This window comes from Schistocerca cancellata, chromosome 8 (genome assembly GCF_023864275.1).
Source record: "Schistocerca cancellata isolate TAMUIC-IGC-003103 chromosome 8, iqSchCanc2.1, whole genome shotgun sequence".
NCBI lineage: Eukaryota > Metazoa > Arthropoda > Insecta > Orthoptera > Acrididae > Schistocerca > Schistocerca cancellata.
The window spans coordinates 525,294,526-525,313,572 of NC_064633.1; the positions used below are offsets into that span (position 1 = coordinate 525,294,526).

At 39.4% G+C, this 19,047-nt stretch overlaps 1 protein-coding gene across 3 annotated transcripts in view; it reads right to left on the bottom strand.

Annotated features, from left to right (window-relative positions):
* The window catches only part of LOC126094645 (uncharacterized), a 103,235-nt gene that overhangs the window by 23,389 nt on the left and 60,799 nt on the right, over positions 1-19,047 (bottom strand). For all 3 annotated transcript variants that reach the window (XM_049909141.1, XM_049909142.1, XM_049909140.1), the window contains one exon: positions 2,067-2,597. In XM_049909141.1, the coding sequence (XP_049765098.1) occupies positions 2,067-2,597 (531 nt within the window). The remainder of the gene's footprint in view (positions 1-2,066; positions 2,598-19,047) is intronic.

Below are 19,047 nucleotides of genomic sequence, written 5' to 3' on the forward strand. Positions count from 1 at the left end.
CAGGTATTTGTACAAGTTGGCTGATTCCAACAGTGTCTCATTGGTATTATAGTCACAGGATACCAAGTTTTTTCATTTTGTGAAGTGCAAATTTTTACACTTCTGGACAAACTGACAATCTCTGCGCCACACTGAAATCTTATCAAGATCTGACTGAATATTTATGCAGCTTCTTTCACACAGTACTTCATTATAGACAACTGCATCATCTGCAAAAAGCCTGATTTTACTATTAACGTTGTCTGCAAGCTCATTAATAAACAATTTGAAAAGCAAGGGTCCCAAAACTCTTCCCTGGGACACAACCGAAGTTACTTCTACATCTGATAATGACACTTCATCCAGGGTAATATGCTGTGTCCTCCCTACCAAAAGGTCCTCAATCCAGTTGCAAATTTCACTTGATACCCCATATGATGATCTTTTGATAATAAGCGTGGGTGTGGTACTGAGTCAAATGCTTTTCTGGTTGCCTTGATCTAAATCTTCCAGTATATCATGTAAGAGAAGTGCGAGCTGGATTTCACATGATCGATGTTTTCGAAATCCATGCTGGTTGGCATTGAGGTCATTCTGTTCAAGATACCTCATTATGTTTGAGCTCAGAATATGTTATAAGATTCTACAACAAATCGATATCAAGGATATTGGATGGTAGTTTTGTGGATCACTTCTACTACCCTTCTTGTAGGTGGGTGTGACCTGTGCCTCTTTCCAAGAACTGGGCATGGTTTTTTGTTTGAGGGATCAATGACAGATTATAGTTAGAAGAGGAGCTAACTCAGCCACAAATTCTGTATAGAATCTGACAGGGGTTCTATTGGGGCCTGGAGCTTTGTTCAATTTTAACGATTTCAGCTGTTTCTCAACTCCACTGACACTAATACTTATTTCATTCATCTTTTTAGGGGAACGAGGATTAAATTGCAGCAATTCTGTGGGGTTTTCCTTTGTAAAGGAACACTTGAAAATGAAATTAAGCATTTCAGATTTTCTTTGCTAAGATGTTCCTGGGAGAGGGGGGTCCACTGGGGGCCAAACTGCACAATAACCCTGGGTTCGATGTGGGGCGGCGGTGGAGTGGGTGGACTGCTGTGGCCTGTTGTGGGCTTGTGAATCACTGAGGGTTATGGCAGGACGAAGCCTCTCCATTGTTTCTTTTCTAGGTCTCCCCCCCCCCCCCCACACACACACAATACAATATATAATATAAAGTGATCAAATATAATGAAATAATAGATACAAGAGCAGAAAGACACACATTCATGCAGGAAGTTAGAAATGTACATTATGATAATTTATTTAAGAACAGGAATGTAAAGCAGCAAGTTTAGCATCTTAGAAAATGAATATTACATGTATACAACGGGCAATTATTTAAAAAGTACTTACGCAAATACTACAATGTGCTGTGGGTATGTAAAAGCCAAAATAAAATCTAAAATGAGACAAGGTGATAAACAGAGGGCGAAAATTTCAAGTAAACAATCAAATTTTCGATTAGGCAATACTGTCTGAAATGAATGAGAGGTTGTAAGAAGGTACAATGGACATCTGATCACAGGAACAATTAAAAACAAAGAGAGTATGAATAAAACAAAATGGAAGGATGTTGGTTAAACATTACATTTCATCAATTTTGGCAGTTGGTGCAGTGAGTAACAACAGAATTAAAATTCATCCAGGATCTGAAGACTGCTTTAAATGATTCTAGTTCAAGAGATGAGTTACATACAATGGCATCATTCTTTCACTATACATATGCAAGAGAGTGGACTGCATTTGTTTACATGCTTGCTGCTACAGCATGAAAATGTTACACTGTTCGATATGTACTTATATAAACATATATCTTGCAACCTCTGCAGATTCTCATAGTTGTTTTTTCCTTTCACAAAGAAAAATCTACTTTTATTTCAAAACAAAATCAACTCCTTCTGTATCCTTCCAGTCTCTTCCTACACCTATCTGTTTTTAATTTATTGTTTTTTGTGTCTCTCTCCTTATTTTAAATACAACATGCTACCCATAATTATGATCAAAATATAAGATTGTACTATATTTACCTTGCATACAAATTCACGGTTGTTTGTGTGGTTGTTGCGATGTTTTATCAGCAGGCTTTCTGAGAGTGCCACATATTCACACTGGTCACAACGAGGAAACTGGCAATTGCGCGGTGGGGGTACATTGTGCCTTGTATACAGGTGGTACAGCAGTAAGTTCCGCTTGCTCGCACGGTGACCACAGTGTTCACAAATGCGTGCATCAATTTTCTCCATATGAATGTCCTGTAAATGGCGGCGATACAGGTAGTAGGTTTCGAAGTTTACAGGGTCACCATCATTTCCACATGAATAGCACAGCCACGGCCCTGTTGTGTTCTCAGCACCCGATGCCACTGGCCTTGACACAACTAGTGAGTTCTTCGCCGACACTGCAGAGGTACTGCCCGATCCCCCGCTGCCTGCTGCAGCAAGCACACTACTCGGAAGCTCTGACAGAGGCTCCACTTTGTTTCCATGTTTGAGAGCAACACTCCCAGTTATTGGTTTCCCCTTGCTGATAGCATCTGGCTTCAAAACTACATATGACACCTGCACAAAAAGTTCACGACATTAAGAACAGAAGATGAAAAGATCTAGTCATAAGATAACAAAAAAATTTTGCCTTTACCAGTGCTTTTTTTAAAATTACTATATATCTTTTACTTTTCTTGTTTTGAATGAGGTTTATGAGATTATGAGACAGAATTAATGGCCAGTACTTACTTTCAGGAGACAAAATATTTAGTACCATCAACAAACATATGTAAGGGACACTACACCATCCCAGCTCTCAGGACTATTAGTTCCTTCCACGAGGAGGAAGAGAGAGGGATAGGCTGATGAAAGTTAAAAAAGAAGATCTTTTCACTTGAAACTCCAGGGTGAGAGGGACCACTTGTAGGGAGGATGACAGAGGCAACCTTAGCAATGTTAAACAATTCTGCCACACACGCAATGTGAGTCCCAGGATGAGAGGGATCTGCCCTTCCTTTTTAACATTTCCCACTCTATCTTCCTCTCCTAAGTGAAGAAGCAACCAATAGTTTTGAAAGCTAGGTTAGTGTTGTCTACTTTTGTGTGTGTATTGGCAGTACTGAATATTTCTCCTGCTGAAGGTAACTGCAATCCTCTGTACAAAAATAAACAGCAAAGTATCCCAAAGATATTTTCTGATGAAGGACTGAAGGCTTTAACTTTTTAATTTTTTTTTAATAACCTGAAATATTTCTTGTTAAAGAAGACAAGGGCATATCACCTCCAGCAGCACATAGTGTAGTACAGTCACTTGGTGTTCAAAACTGGAAAGTTTTCTGCGAGTTTTAAAAATTAGTATTATTTTAGATTTTGATATGCTCTTTTCAAATTTTCATTTGCCGCTCATGCCACCATATTGGAAAAATGGCACCCAAAAACAGCTTTTTGACAATATCTCATTTCCAAGACATTTTACAATGAAAACAGTTACTTAACAAATTAAACTAGAGAAAAGTCCTGTAATTTATGTGGTAACATTTTCTGCCACAGGCACAAAAAAATGCCCCACATGCGTAAAGGGACCTTGGTGTTTGGGTGCCCCCTTTTACAGAACATCTGAACATCTGCTGACAGAACTCAAATATTCTACCTGAATCATTAGTACAAGTGTCGATAGCATTCCTAGAGCCATTGTTTCTAAGGAACTGAACTGTTTTATCACTGTTTTATCTACTGCAAGGAAGTGAGGCGACTGAAGTGAAGGAAAAAGGATTTGAATAATTTCGTAAGTCAAGCGTTCAAGGCAATGAAAACAAGGGCAAACTTTTGGAGGGACTGAGATCGATACTGGTTCACAAGGTGTGTTGAAAACACTTCAATAACGAGAAATTTACCTCTGCATCTTTGTGAAGAGGAAGCGGTGTTGCATCTTCCCATCCACATCTGCAATCCACTACCCCAACATCTCATTGAAAGATCTTTACTTTTTATGTGCTGCTGAGCTAACAGCAGAGTTTGCAGCAAAACAAAAACAGGCAAGATTGTGCAATCACAATATTATGTATGGTGTATGTAAATTGTTCTTTGATTTGATTTTATAATCCCAGCATTCATCTTACATGTGAGCAGAGATCACTCTAAAACCTCATGAAGAGATGATACATAAACCATCTAGTCATATCTCCTCCAAGATATCTAGAACCCCTGTGATTACCGCCAGTGCTTTTTCTGTATTTGTGTGCTCTTATAATTAACAGGAGACAACTAATTTCTTCACTCATGGGTGATCAGCAAACACACACATCATGAGTAAAGGTAGCCACTTCCTGTACACTGTAGGCACCAAGAGGTGGATTTAGGGGGGAGGGAGGGAAGGAGGGAGGGGAGGGGGAGGGGGAGAGAGGGAGAGGGAGAGAGAGAGAGAGAGAGAGAGAGAGAGAGAGAGAGAGAGAGAGAGAGAGAGAGAGAGAGGGGGGGGGGGGGCACAATCAATTCAAAAACATTAGAATACTTATTTATCTGTGTGTGTCACTATTGCTCAACAACCTCATTATACAGTGAATGGTTGTCTTTGTTTTTATTTTTCAGCCAGGATTTTGCAGTGTTTCATAAAGGAGGTGTGGATAACGGAACTTAGAGGGGGAGAAGGGACTATACAAAAAGCTACATAATCTGCACCAGAAATTGTGAGAGAACTGCAGATAGTAATGATCCTTCTTTGGATCTTAAAATTATACCTTGATTGCCTGTAGCTTGTAACTCAGTTTGTAGCAATTTCTAAACACCCGCATATTTAGCACCACTGTCACAAAATGGCTTATCCAAATTTAACCAGTTAGTTCATAATGTGAAATGGCAATTTTATATAGTGATAAGAACAGGATTTAAATTTAAAGTTGGACTTGACTTTGAGTAGATCAGTGTTTACCCATCCAGCTCAGTATATGAGGTATATAAAATTTAACATATTATTCTCTAACTTGAATATGATTCAGTAGTGATAAATCTTGATGCTGATTATTCTGAAGACTGTAAAGCCTAGTGCAACTCAAACTGTGACCATTGAGGAAAACAGGGTTAAATGATATTCATGTCAGCTCTACACTGATACCTATGAAACAGTCCTGTACAAACGAAAAGCCAAGCTGTTTACACCTTAATCTTCCCTCAGTTCATTGTACCTTTCTTTCTACAAATGAATTAATAATTTCTTCTTCAAATAATTTCAGGATGAAAAGATCAATCTCTGTGTGCGTCTTTACTCCTATCATAAGTTCAGAGGGTGTTTTCCCAATATCTCTGTGGTATGACGAATTTGTGGCACACTGAACTGATAGTGTCACTTTGTACCATCTCATACGGTTGTCAATACTAAGTTTAGTGATGATCGTAGCCCAAGTTGAACTGATTCTTACAATATTACAATTGGTTCCAGAGAATCCTACCACTTTTGAAATGTGTTCAGTTCATTCTGTCCTGCAATACTCCTCAATTCTTGAGAGACAAAGCAATTCCCTATATGTAAGTATTTGTACTGGAATTCCGAATTAAGTTTTCTGTACTTCTATCTTACTAATTACTTCTGCTGATTTTGTAACCACTGTGGGCCTACATTTGGCCAGATGGTCGAATCTTGCATCATCCAGGTTTGTGGGGCATTTGGATGTGACAGTGGGCCAATGTTGACTGCATGAGATGGTAAGTGGAGACATACTCATCATCAAGGTTCTTGTTGACTACGTCTGATCAACAGAAGAGGAGTTGCCATATTGTGGACCATGCTCACTGTAACCCCTTCACAACTGCATCTGACATCTGGGAACAAGTAATGAGCTTCCTGCAACATTTTGTGTCATCCTGCAGCATTGTTCAGAGATCAGCATCAGCCAGACTAAGGAATTACCGCCCACGCTTAGATGACATAACACCACAATATAAATGGCTGTGTTTCAATTGGTTCTGTGACCGGGAAGCATAGACTGCTGATGACTGGTGTTGCATTGTGTTCAGTGATGAATCACAGTTCTGCACTACCCCCGATGACCATTGGTGGCTAGTATGACAGCGAACTGGGGAGAGGTTTCATTCTTCCTATGTTTCTGTGAGGTACAGAGGTTTTACTCCTGGCATCATGATGTGGGGAGCTACCAGTTATGACTTTATGTCACAGATAGTAGCGACTGAGGGAACTCTTCACAGCACAATGGTACCTTACCGACTCACAGAAATCTTGTGTATTCACATTTCACCTCTCATGTGGCAGTATTATAGTGCCATTTTTTAACAGGACAATGCTCGTCCAAACATGACACGTCTCTACAAACTATCTGTGTGATGTTGAGGTAAACCAATGATCAGCAAGATCCCTACTACATCTGTCCCCGGTACAAGATGTGTGGGACGTGCTCAGATGTCAACCCCACCCCAGTGCCAGTATGCAAGATATCAGGCTGTGGGCCTGACTGCCTCAGGAGAGGATACAATGGTTTTACTTCCTGACCGAATCAATGCACACTTCCCAGGTCACAGGGGGTCAAAGTTATACTGATAAATGGGCTCATAATACCAAGTTCTTTGCAAATTTGACTTGATTTTGTGATCATTTCAATAACATCACATACCCTCTCAACCTATGAAGTTTTATTTCCTCTTCCACTTCTGTGTGCTTCCCTTTTTGTCAGGCAGTGCACTTAGAATGTGGTTGTATCCTTGTGTCGATTGAAGTGGTCCAATATGATCCGTGCGATAGGTACATAATGGCTCACCCACTTTGCTTTGAATAATGGATGAAGGAAACCTCCTTCCTTCCCTGATTTCTTATTCATACTTAAAACATTTTACACAACTGAATATTACTCTTTTTCTCGTCACTCAAATCTGATAAATATTAACTTTGTTTTTCTGCTTCTTCTGTTCTCTTAACAGTAAAATGTCCTGTCTCATGCACAAGCTTAATGATTACATACTGCATAGTGTGTGGAATCAATAAACTCCCTCTTCCATTGTTGAACTTGAAAAAACTAATCTCCCATTAAAATATTTTCATAAGGTTGTTCTTTGACAATGAGCATGACTGCTGCAAACTATCATTCTTATCTTCAGATTTCCTGATTCCAGTACATAAAGTACATACAAAACCAAACAGTACATTTACACAGATCAGCGTTCAGTGGTGTAGGATACTCTTAAGTTCATCTTCCTGTTCTTTGTCACAACTCCTCCTTATAAATGATCTTTTCGGAATATTATTGCACAATTTGTTACAATTTTAATGTGTACTCCTAGTAAAAACATCTGGAATTTCTTTAAGGCATTAACAATAGCGAACACTTAAAATTCATAACTACTGTATTCTTCCCATTCAGGTGTTGCTTTCTTAACCAAAAGCTCATAAATGCTGCATTCTTCCCATTCAGATGTTGTTTTCTTAACCATGTAAGAGACTGGCTGGAATTTGTCACATTTTTGTACTAACACAGCTCCAAAGCCTGCTTTGCTTGCATCCATATTTAGTTCAGATCCATATTGCTGGTTGTGGATTTTTAAAACTGAATCCAACAAAAGAGTCTTTGAGTGTTTCAGTAATTTACTCAGAGATTTGGCAATCAGAGTAATTTGAGATAAACTCTAAAATATCCCTGTTGCTGCAACAGATTCTGTTTTGGAAAGTTTGGAAAGCTTTTCTCTCTTCAGAAGAGGTTGAATTTGTCCAGTAGTTCTCTTCATGAACTGACATTTTGCAAAATTAATTTCCAAGCTGTATTCCGCTGGATTTTTACCACTACATTAAGCCCTTTTTGTTAGTATCATAATACTGTCCACATACATAAATTCAATGTTACCTTGAGCCAATGCCCAAGAAACAGTGTTTATAAAGTGGTGGAACACTGCAGATGAATTTAATAATCCGAATGAAACTTTCTTGAATTGTAACCACCCTGAGTGTGTCACTTCAACTCTGCTCTTCAACCTCTATAAGGGGAAACAAGTAACAACCTTTGCTGCAATCTTATTTAATTTTCAATTATGAAAAGGATAGATTGTTACTCACTATGAGGATGACACATTGAGTAACAGACTGACCCAACAAAAGGCTTTTGGTCAAAGCCTTCTTCAGAAAAGAAACAAAAACATACACACATACACAAAAGCAGGCACACCTGATGCATGAATGACTACCATCCAGCCACTCTAGCCGAACTGCAACTACTGTGCTGAACAAAAGCAGCTATGGGAGTATGGCAGGGAAGGGGGAAGGAAGAACATGCTGGGACTACAAGCCAGCAGGGCAAGGCTGTCAGGGGCAGTGTCAGGATGCCATGGGGGAGGTGGGAGGGGGCCTCGGGCTAAGAGAGGAGCCTAGAGAGGAAAAAGACCAGTAGTGCGTTGGCAGAGACTGAGCATAATGAGAGTGAGGGGCATGAATTCGGAGGAGGTTATAAGGCAGAGAGGGCAGAAACTGTTGGGTGAAAGGTGTGGGGAAAGTAGCTTACCATAGGTTGAGGATGGATAATTCTGAGAGGGGAGAATGTGTTGTAAGGATAACTCCCATCCGTGCAGTTCCCAAAAGTTGGTGGTGGAGGGGAGGATCTAGATTGCCCAGGTTGTGAAGTATCCATTAAAATCAAGCATGTTATGTTTGGCTGCTTGTTGTGCCACAAGGTGGTCAACTTTGCTCTTTGTCATAGTTTGGTTGTGCCCATTCATTCTGGTGGACAAGTGGTCGATAGTCATACCAAAATATAAAGCTGTGCAATGTTTACAGCAGTTCTGGCACATGACATGACTGCTTTCACAGGTGGCCCACACTCTGATAGGGTAGGATAAGCCTGTGACAGAATTGGAAAAGGAAGTGCTAGTTGGGTGGATCGGGCAGGCCTTACACCTGGGTCACACAGGGATATGATCCCTGTAACAAGGGGCTGGGATTGGGAGTGGAATAGGGATGGGCTAGGATGTTGTGGAGGTTGGGTGGGCAAAAGAACATCATTTTAGGATCACCATTTCTAAAAAGTTACAATTATTAATACTCTTCTTATCAGCATTTGTATTCATTACCCCCTTTCGGCTACTTTTCTCCTTTGTTCATTTATATAATATATGGCCAAACTCATTGCAATTTTAGTATATTTTTCCCTTGTTCTTATGGTTGCAATCACTTGGCCTGTGGTCACTAGTGCCACAGTTGAAACACATCCTGTTTGGATCCCAAGCTACACTTTTGGTGTTCTTGTCATGTGAATCTTTATCAACTGTTACTGGGGTTTTTGAAATTTTCATTGCTGTAACTTCTGTTATTTCTTTTCAGCAATTACTTCACAGCTCTTCCATAATGTCTCATTTTCTTCTTTACCTCTTTCGCATTCCTGTCACCTTATGACAGAAGTTTTGTGCCTGAATGGTCTTTTACCCCCATCAATTTACTCAGTGCAGCCCACTATATAAGACTCTTCTCACCCTGTAGAAAACGTTTAGCAAACCTGTAGTAATTCTGCTGCAAAAATAAGCGTTTTAAATTGGTTCCAAGGTGTTAAAAACTCAGTTCTCTCGAAGACTGAGATCCACTTTTTAACTGGTTGTCTGCCACTGCCACTAAATGACTCTAGAGCACCTTCAATGCCATGAAATGACAGAGAAAATTTACATTTATTTAGTAATTGTGGTGAGAATTGTGCTTTGCTTCCATAGCCTGATTCTGAAACAATCTTTTCTCCATCTTCTTTTCCAGTAAACTCTTTTACTGATACCCATTTGGATTCCACCCTCTTCTTAGTCTCGCTATCTATGCATAATACATTGCAGACTGCTCCCAATTCTGGTTCTAAAAATGATTCTTCGATACATTACGTCAAACAAGGAGTGGTCCTAAGCAGTGGGTGGACTTTTTGAAACCATTTATATGGGATATGGGTTAAGGTCCAAGGCACCACACCCTGCAGCCGTTCACCTTGGCAGGCCTTCGTTTGTGAAAAAAATATTTCAGAATTTTGCAGTAATGCTCTACAGCTTTAAAAATAATAATGTTGATCAGACCATCAGCATAGTGTAGTTGTTATTGTGTGGTCCTCACACATGAAAAATCGACTTTGATTCTAGTCACACGTTTTTAAATTTTTCATTTTTTAATCCTTATCAAAATGAATGAGTATTGGTTTAAATGTATTTTTTTTATTTATACTGCTTTGTTATGTCATTTTAATCAGTGTATTAACTGTTTCAACTGCTCTCACTTTTTCTTCTTATCATTCTATTTCCACTTGGAATCTTTGTGCATGTGAAATCATTGATATTTATTGATTTCAATTTAAATTCCTCTCTTTTATATTTTCATCCACATAACTGCATCGTATTTTTATTTTTTACTGGAGTCTCATTTTAGTTATAATTCCTTCTTTCATTTAAATCTATATCTGCATTATTTCGTGCATAGTGAAAAAAGAATTTATATTTTAAATGTTTATATGACAACTGCTATCCAAAAAGCTGAACACTTTGTAAAGAAAAATACATTTTTGACACCATTGCATGGTCATTATGAGTAAATTATTTTGCCTTTTGTTTGTGACTGATAAATCAGGATTTTCTAAAGTTTGAATATTATGGTGAATAAATAAAAATAATGAAGCTCATGTGTACACACATTCAAAGCAGAAACAGAATGGTAAGAAGAAGGAATGACAACAATTGAAGCAGTTGATATGCAATGAAAACGACATGATAAAGGAATAGAAATACAACAATTACATTTAAACCAGTTAACTGAATAAAAATAGCTGACAAGTTTCGAATCCAGACGCTATTGCATGTGAGGATCGCACAATAACTGTTGCACTATGGCAACAGTCTGATTAACATCACTACTGTTAAAGCTGTAGAGTATCAAACAATTTTCCGAATGTTTTTTTCATCTAGTACTATTAAATGAGGGCCCACCAGTGCAATGGCTTCAAAGTGTGATACCCTGTATCCTAACATACATAACTGTAAAGATGGTTTCAGAAAGCTGATCCCATCGTTGGGGACCTCTCCTTGTTAGTTTCAAGTTCCCCTGCTATCAACTGAAAAATATGGCCAGAAAATTCCGTCACACGTTTACGATTTTTTCTGTCATTCCGTGTTCAAACTTATTTTGAGTAACAGTTTTTGTTTCGTAGGATACACCTCCTTTCATCACAACATTTAAAATGTGTCCTTGTGTCATTTAGCTACTGCTAATCATTGTTAAAATTTGAATCCCCAATGTCGATCCAAAATCCATGCAGCCACACATCCTTCCAAGCAAAACAGCATTCAGAATTACTTGTCGTAAACCTAAACACACACAAGCTGACCAACCGAAAAACTGAATGAGTGTAGTGCTTTGGAAAATATTTACAGAACGATGACTACTCCTCTTCCAGCTCCTTGTAAAGAGTGTGGAACTCTCCTCCATAATCTTAATTTTTTAACATTTTTCTAACCCAAACTGTTTTTGCTCTCTGTTCCTCACCAAGTGCAACAGCAATCATTGCAAAGTGCTTTAAACTAAATTTTGGTATTTTATGACTATCTACTATGAACTATGAAATAGCACTTCTGGTGAGTATTTTATGAACCCGGTAACGACACAATGTTCTTTCCACGTTAACGTGCCATGTACTTTGAATGTTCAGGGATTCCTCTGACCACCTTCAAGTGAACATTCATGTACGTTTGCACTTATAATAGCATTAAAAAGATCTTACATTTTGTCATAAAAGAAACAAGACATTAGAGAATACCACAAGAGCAACAGAATTTCATAAACTGCACTAAAAGAGCATAATTTGGTGCACTTTCGTATGTCCAAATTCACACTGCAGTACTTGGTATTAAGCTTTCTTAGTGCGGTTTTTACAATGCCAGTTTTCTTGAGTATGTGATCTGTTAATGCTATACATACGAGGAAATGAAAATGCACGCTTGAAAATGAGAAGACAGTTGAAACTAGCCAATGAAGCACTTTGTTTTGAATAAACTGAGTGCCTCATCAGAAAAGAACAGTTCATTTCTTTAGCAAACCAAGAAAAATAGCTTCATTGTTCTGAAAAATGATTAATGCTTGATTTGCTAACAGCATGGAAATAAAATTAAATCAGAAAACTGAAACTAATAACATATAATTTTAGTCTTCCATGATTACACGGGTGTATTTTTAAGAGCTCCCAGTCACAGAAATCCGTTTGATTTGACGATAGTACTGTACATTAAATAAATACAGGAACCAGCAAAATCACCATACGTAAAGATGGGTCACATGGAAACTATCCTACTACAACTCAGGCCGCTATGTATGCGAATGAATCTTGCTGCTTGGGAGTGCCAGAATAATTTCTCCGGGCAGACTCTGGCTGCTTCTTGCTGTTTGCTGCTTAAACAACTGACAGCTATATTCTGGATAGTCGTACTAGCAGGGTAACATTGGTTTTAGTAGTGGAAGTTATGTGAGGTGCATGATGAATTAGGAGGTCCAGCAAACAGCATTAATCTGCCAGGAAGTTTCAAGTCAGTGCACTCTCCATTGCAGAGTGGACATTCATTTTTGAAGTAGGGGGTGAGTTTGGGGAAGTGTTGAGGGAGAGGCAATAGGGCACTGAAAGAGTATTGGTGTAAAATTAATGGACATACAGATTAAGTGGGGTGGGTGAGGGAAGGCATGGTGACAGGGGAGGAGTTGAGTGTGGAACAATGGTCAGCAGAGATTGACCAGAGATTTTTTTTCTTTCTTTCTTTCTTTTTTTTTTTTTTTTTAAATGAACAGTTCTCATTCCTGAAAATTAGAGAAACTAGTATTTGCTAGTGGTGGTTTTAGGGGAGGGGTGATGGATCCAGATGGAATGAGTTGTGTAGCTTAGCTTGTTGTGCCCAGTGGCATCCTAAGTGATCAAATCTGCTCATGGCCTAGGTTGGCAGCAATTCTGACACAACAGCATATGTAGAAGTTGTTGCAGCTTACTTGATGTACAACATGGCTGTTTTCACAGGTTATCTGCCTCTACTGGGTTGTGTAATGCATGTGACAGGACTAGACTAGGATACGTCAGGTGTATGCATGGGACACATCTTGCACCTGTGTCTTCCACTGGAATAAAACTCATGTGGCAAAGGGTTGGAGATAGATAAAACATAATGATACGACAGACATTCTTTCCACGGGAATACAGCGGCCAGCTAAAATATGGTGTAGGTTTGTGGATTTTAAGACAGAAATAGAAGGTGGATGTACAAAAGACAGTTGGGATCAGGAAGGCAACAGATTCGCATGAGAAGTTCAGGAATGGCGCTAAAGATTTGCACGTGGATTGGAGGTTATGATGAGCTTCTGGATTTAGACCACTATGAGAGAGATTGTAGGTAACAAAGAGCCCTCTGCTAGATTATTACTGCAATTTCTCACTACTATGGTGGAGCCTTTATCTGCAAGCACGATGGTCCAATTCAGGATTGGGTGAAGATTGTGGCTTGATGATCTTCCTTCTTCTGAGAGGTTTATGTTAATGTGAAAGGGCATAGAAAAGGAAGGTGAGGAAAGATTGGAGGTGCCTAGTTATTAGAAGATAGTCACAAATGAAACAATCAAAAATCCAGGATGGAATGTAACAATATTATGAAAACGAAAGCCTGGGGTCTCATCTCGCAAGAGATGAGGAAGGAGGAGAGTGAGGCGTAACAGCTCGTAAAAAAAACCTGGGTCCATCTGGCTCCGGATGGTAGTACCCCGTGAGGGCCCCTGCCTAGGGCTACAGGTGAAGCCTGCTCAACAGTCTCAAAGACAGAAGAGGAATCCTAACTCCCATTGGCAGAGAGAGCGGAAGAACCTAATGGAGAAACCAAGAAAAATAATCATTTCGGACTAACAATCTGATCTTACCTTGGATTTTATTTTCTACCACATACAATGTACAATTTCAATTGCTGAATGGAAAGTCCGCTAGAAGAAAGCACTACCCCAGGTGGTAACTCTAAAGAGGAATCCACCATTGCTTTGTGCAATGCACCAGGACCTAGGGTTCTGGGGAGTCCCAACATCTGCATTAAGGATGAGTCGCACCCGTGGTATCCTTCCAAACTCAAGTTCAAAAGGAAATTATTTGCAGGCACCTTGAACGTAAACTTATTACTAACAATTGGTAAACAAAAAGAACTTGAAATTCTCTTAGATAAGCATGAAATACAAATTTTAGCAGTTCAAGAAACAAGATTTTTGAATGAAAATGTTACAGAAACCAAAAATCATTTTTAAGGGTAAACCAGCAATAAAAATCATGAAAGGCATGCCAATACATGGTACAGTTTCCTATGTTCATAAAAAATTACTAGATAACATTACAGAATTCAAATCCAGTTCAGAAAGGCTATTCTTCTCACAGTATACCTTTGTTAATTGTCATGCTCCAATCAATGATGACAATAAGAAAAATCCAAATAAAGTAGAAGCATTCTGGGAACTTCTAGAAGAAGAAATATATAAAATTCCAAAATCAAATGATGTTATACTAATGGGGGATTTTAATGCACAAATAGGGAGGAAAAAATCATTTCGAAAAATAGTAGGATATTATCCAGTCCATAAAAGAAAAAACAAAAATGGCACAAGACTAATAATAAGTCAGTCAGTTGAAGGTAATGTCAACCTCCTTCAAAAAATTACCCAGAAAGGCAAAAACATAGATCTCTCCGAATGCAATGCTGGGGAATTCCAGTTAGATCACGTGGCTATTTCTAAATGCAATTTTAAAGAAATCATGATTGTAAAAGTAGCAAGAAACAGGGAATTTGATTCTGATCATTATCTCACTAAAATTAAACTGAAACTTCTCCCCAATATAAACCAAAAGAGGCAGAAAAAACTAATTAAATATAACACAGACAGGCTCAACATCACCAAAGAGGTAATACAAAATTTTCAGGAAGAAATAAAAGTAACTAAATCAGGGAAATGGGAAAAAATATAGAAAGAAATCAACAGAGCACAGAAAAATGTATTTGGAACAACAAAAATGAAGAAGAAAGTCAGGTGGAATGAAATCTGTGAAGAAGCAGTTACAGAAAGAACAAAACAGTGGAAGAAATGGAAATGTTCTGGGAAGCCTGAACACCTTGATGAATTTAGAATGCAAAGGAAAGAAACAGCAAGAATAATAAAGAGTGTTAAAAGATCTTTTGAGAAACCACAACTTCATGACGTACAAAACAACTTTGTATAAAATAACTTCCAGAATTCCTATCAGATGTTTAAAATTCATCTGAAGGGCTATCAAGCTCCAAGTATTTGCTTCGCAGATGAAATGGTAACTTAGGCCTAAGCAACAGCCAGAATTGTGAAATACTAAGAAAGTACTTTGAAAAATTATTGAATTGTGAAGAACAAAACGGTAAGCTAGAAACTTAAATGAAAATACAGAAGCAGATCCACCATCTACAGCTGAAGAAATTAAAAAAGCAATAAGTACCCTGAAAAACAACAAAGCCAGTGGAGAAGACTCTATTACAGCTGAACTTATTAAATGGTCTCAACCAAAATTAATAACTAACCTTCAGCTCATGTTTGAAGAAATATGGGAAACTGAACAGATACCAGAAGACTGGAAAGTGGCTCTCACCCTTCCCTTGCACAAGAAAGGTTATTAAGCGAAATGTAAATAACTACAGAGGTATATCTTTGTTGCCAGTGGGTTATAAAATATTGTCAACAATACTACTTAACAAGGTAGAAGCAACACTTGATACGCATTTGGGAGAATATTGGAGAGGATTTAGAAAGGGCAGATCTTGCTCAGAACAGATTTTCGACCTAAAGTCCATAATTCATCACGGACTTACAAACTCCAAAGATATAGTTGTAACATTTATACATTTTAAAAAGGCGTTTGACTCGGTTGATAGGGAAACACTAGCTAAAGTGATCAGAGAATTTGCCATCAAATCTAAATTAGTACACCTTATTCGTGAAACAACTTACAGACCCCAAATCAAACGTAAAGTTTCGGTGTGAAGTATCGAAGGCATTCAACATAAAAACAGGTGTAAGGCAAGGTGATGGCCTGTCTCCACTCCTCTTTAACTGCTTACTAGAGAAAATAGTATGAGAATGGAAACAAAAACTAAAAGAACAGAAGCTATCACCAATCAGACTAGGAACTAAAAACAAAGGTACTGAAATTCACTGCTTAGCATTTGCGGATGATTTTTGTCATTCTTTCTGAAAACCTAACAAATGCTGGAATACAAATCTCTTACAAGAAATAGCCTACAAAGCAGGTTTAAGAATATCTGTGGAAAAACAAAATTTATGACAAATACAAAAAATGCTCCGGAATCCCTAGCAACAGATATTGGTCAGACAAGGGGGTAAATAAATTTAAATATTTGGGAGAAATTATCCAAGAAAACAGCTTAGAAAAATTCACAGTAGAAGAAAGAGTACATAAAATGAAGAGAGTTCATGGAATAACTAGGAATGTCTACAACAAAAGGTATCTGTCTAAAAATTTGAAGATACAGCACTACCATACAGTACTAAAACCAGAATGTCTTTATGCAAGTGAATGTTTAGTACTGAACTACAAATCACACAAACTTAAAGTCCTAGAAAGAAAAATCATTCAAAAAAATACTTGGGCCACCAAAAAATACAGAGGTATGGAAATTAAGAAGCAGTAAAGAGGTTTATTGCAACACAGAAAACATAAATGAAACACTATGAAAGAGGTGACTGCTATTTTTTTTACACAGAATGAACAGCAACAGGTTAACCAAACAGATTTTTAAATATCTTTAAGACAAGCTGTCAGCAATATCCTGGATTCAAGAAGTTACACACACACACACACACACACACACACACACACATATGCAGACACAACTCACACATATAACTTCAGTCTCAGGCAACTGAAACCACACTGTGAGCAGCAGCACAAGTGCATGATGGGAGTAGCAACTGGTTGGGGGTAAGAAGGAGGCTGGGGTGAGGAGACAGTGAAGTGCCGCAGGGGAAAGGTGGGGGGGGGGGGGGGGGACTAGCGGAAAAGGAGAGAAATAAAAAGACTGGGTGTGATGGTGGAATGACAGCTGCCTAGTGCTGGAATTGGAAAGGGGAGAGGCTGGATGGGTGAGAACAATAATGAAGGTTGAGGCCACGAGGGTCACGGGAACATAGGATGTATTGCAGGGAGAGCACCCACCCGCGCAATTCAGAAAAGCTGGTGTTGGTGGGAAGGATCCATATGGCATAGGCTGTGAAGCAGTCATTGAAATGAAGGATATCATGTCCTTGTTGTCTGTCAAGCCTATATAGAACACAGCATGTAGATTACGTGACTGGTTTCACAGGTTGCCCTGCCTTCAATGGGATAGGTGATGTTAGTGACTGGACTGGAGTAGGTGATGGTGGGAGGATGTATGGGACAGGTCTTGCATCTAGGTCTATTACAGGGGTATGATCCATGAGGTAAGGGATTGGGAACAGGGGTTGTGTAAGAATGGCTGACTAGTTGTTTACCTCCATCTCAAAGATGGCTACATCAATATTTCTGTCCATATAAAACCTACCAACAATATCTCCACTTCCACAGCTGCCACCCATCCCATACCAAGAAGTCCCTTCCATACAGCCCAGCCACCCATGGTCGTCACATCTGCAGTGATGAGCAGTCCCTCTCAAAATATGCCGAGGGTCTCACTGAAGCCTTGACTGACCGTAATTATCCTCCCAACCTTGTACAAAAACAAATCCCCATGCCTTATCCTTCCCGTCTCCCACCACCTCCCAAAGTCCCACCGTCCGGGCACAAAGGAGCATTCCCCTCGTAACTCAGTACCACCCAGAACTGGAGCAACTGAATTACTTTCTCCGCCAGGGATACGACTACCTCTTATCGTGCCCTGAAATGAGTATGTCGTGCCCACTATTCTTCCCACTCCTCCCACAGTGGTATTCCGCTGTCCAACGAACCTACACAATATACTCGTCCATCCTTACACAAGCCTTGCTCCCAATCACTTACCTCATGGCTCATGTCCCTGTAATAGACCTAAACACAAGACCTGTCCCATACATCCTCCCATCACCTACTCCAGTCTGGTCACTAACATCACCATCCCATCACAGTCAGGGCTACCAGTGAAACCAGTCATATCATCTACAAGTTAAGCTGCAACCACTGTGCTGCATTCTATGTAGGCTTGACAACAAACAAGCTGTCTGTCCACATGAACAGACACCGACAAACTATGACAAAGAAACAAGCCGACCACCCTATAGCTGAACACTGTAGCTTAACATGGTATCCTTCATTTTAATGACTGCTTCACAGCCTGTACCATATAGATCCTTCCCACCAACACCAGCTTTTCTGAAATGTGCAGGTGGGAACTCTCCCTGCAATACATTATACGTTCCCGTAACCCTCCTGGCCTCAACCTTCATTAGTCATTGTCTTCACCAATCCAGCCTCTTCCCCATTCCCATTCCAGCACTACACAGCCATCATTCCACCATCACACCCAGTCCATTTACTTCTCTCCTTCTCCACTACTTCCCTCCCTCCCCACCTCTCTCCTGCCCTTCGTCTAACCTGCAGCACTTCACTGTCCGCCACCCCCATCATACTATCCCTACCCCTCCCCGGCTGAGCCGCCTCCTTATCCCCACCCAGTCGCCACTTCCATCATGCACTGGTGCTGGTGCTCGCAGAGCAGTTTCAGTTGCCTGAGACTCCAGGTTTTGTGTGTGTGTGTGTGTGTGTGTGTGTGTGTGTGTGTGTGTGTGTTGTTGACGAAGGCCGTAATGGCCAAAAGCTTTAATTGTAAGAGTATTTTTGTTGTACCTATCTCCAACTCAGGACCGCCGCTACATGGTGAAAAATAAGTCACAGATAGGTAGGTGGCAAAGGGGGAGATTTGTGGTTAAGAGATGGTATGAACTGAGAGAAGCACGATTAACTTTTGGTAGTAAAAGTATGTTAAGGAAGTAGTTGTTCTGTAAGGGAGAGAAGTTATTTGA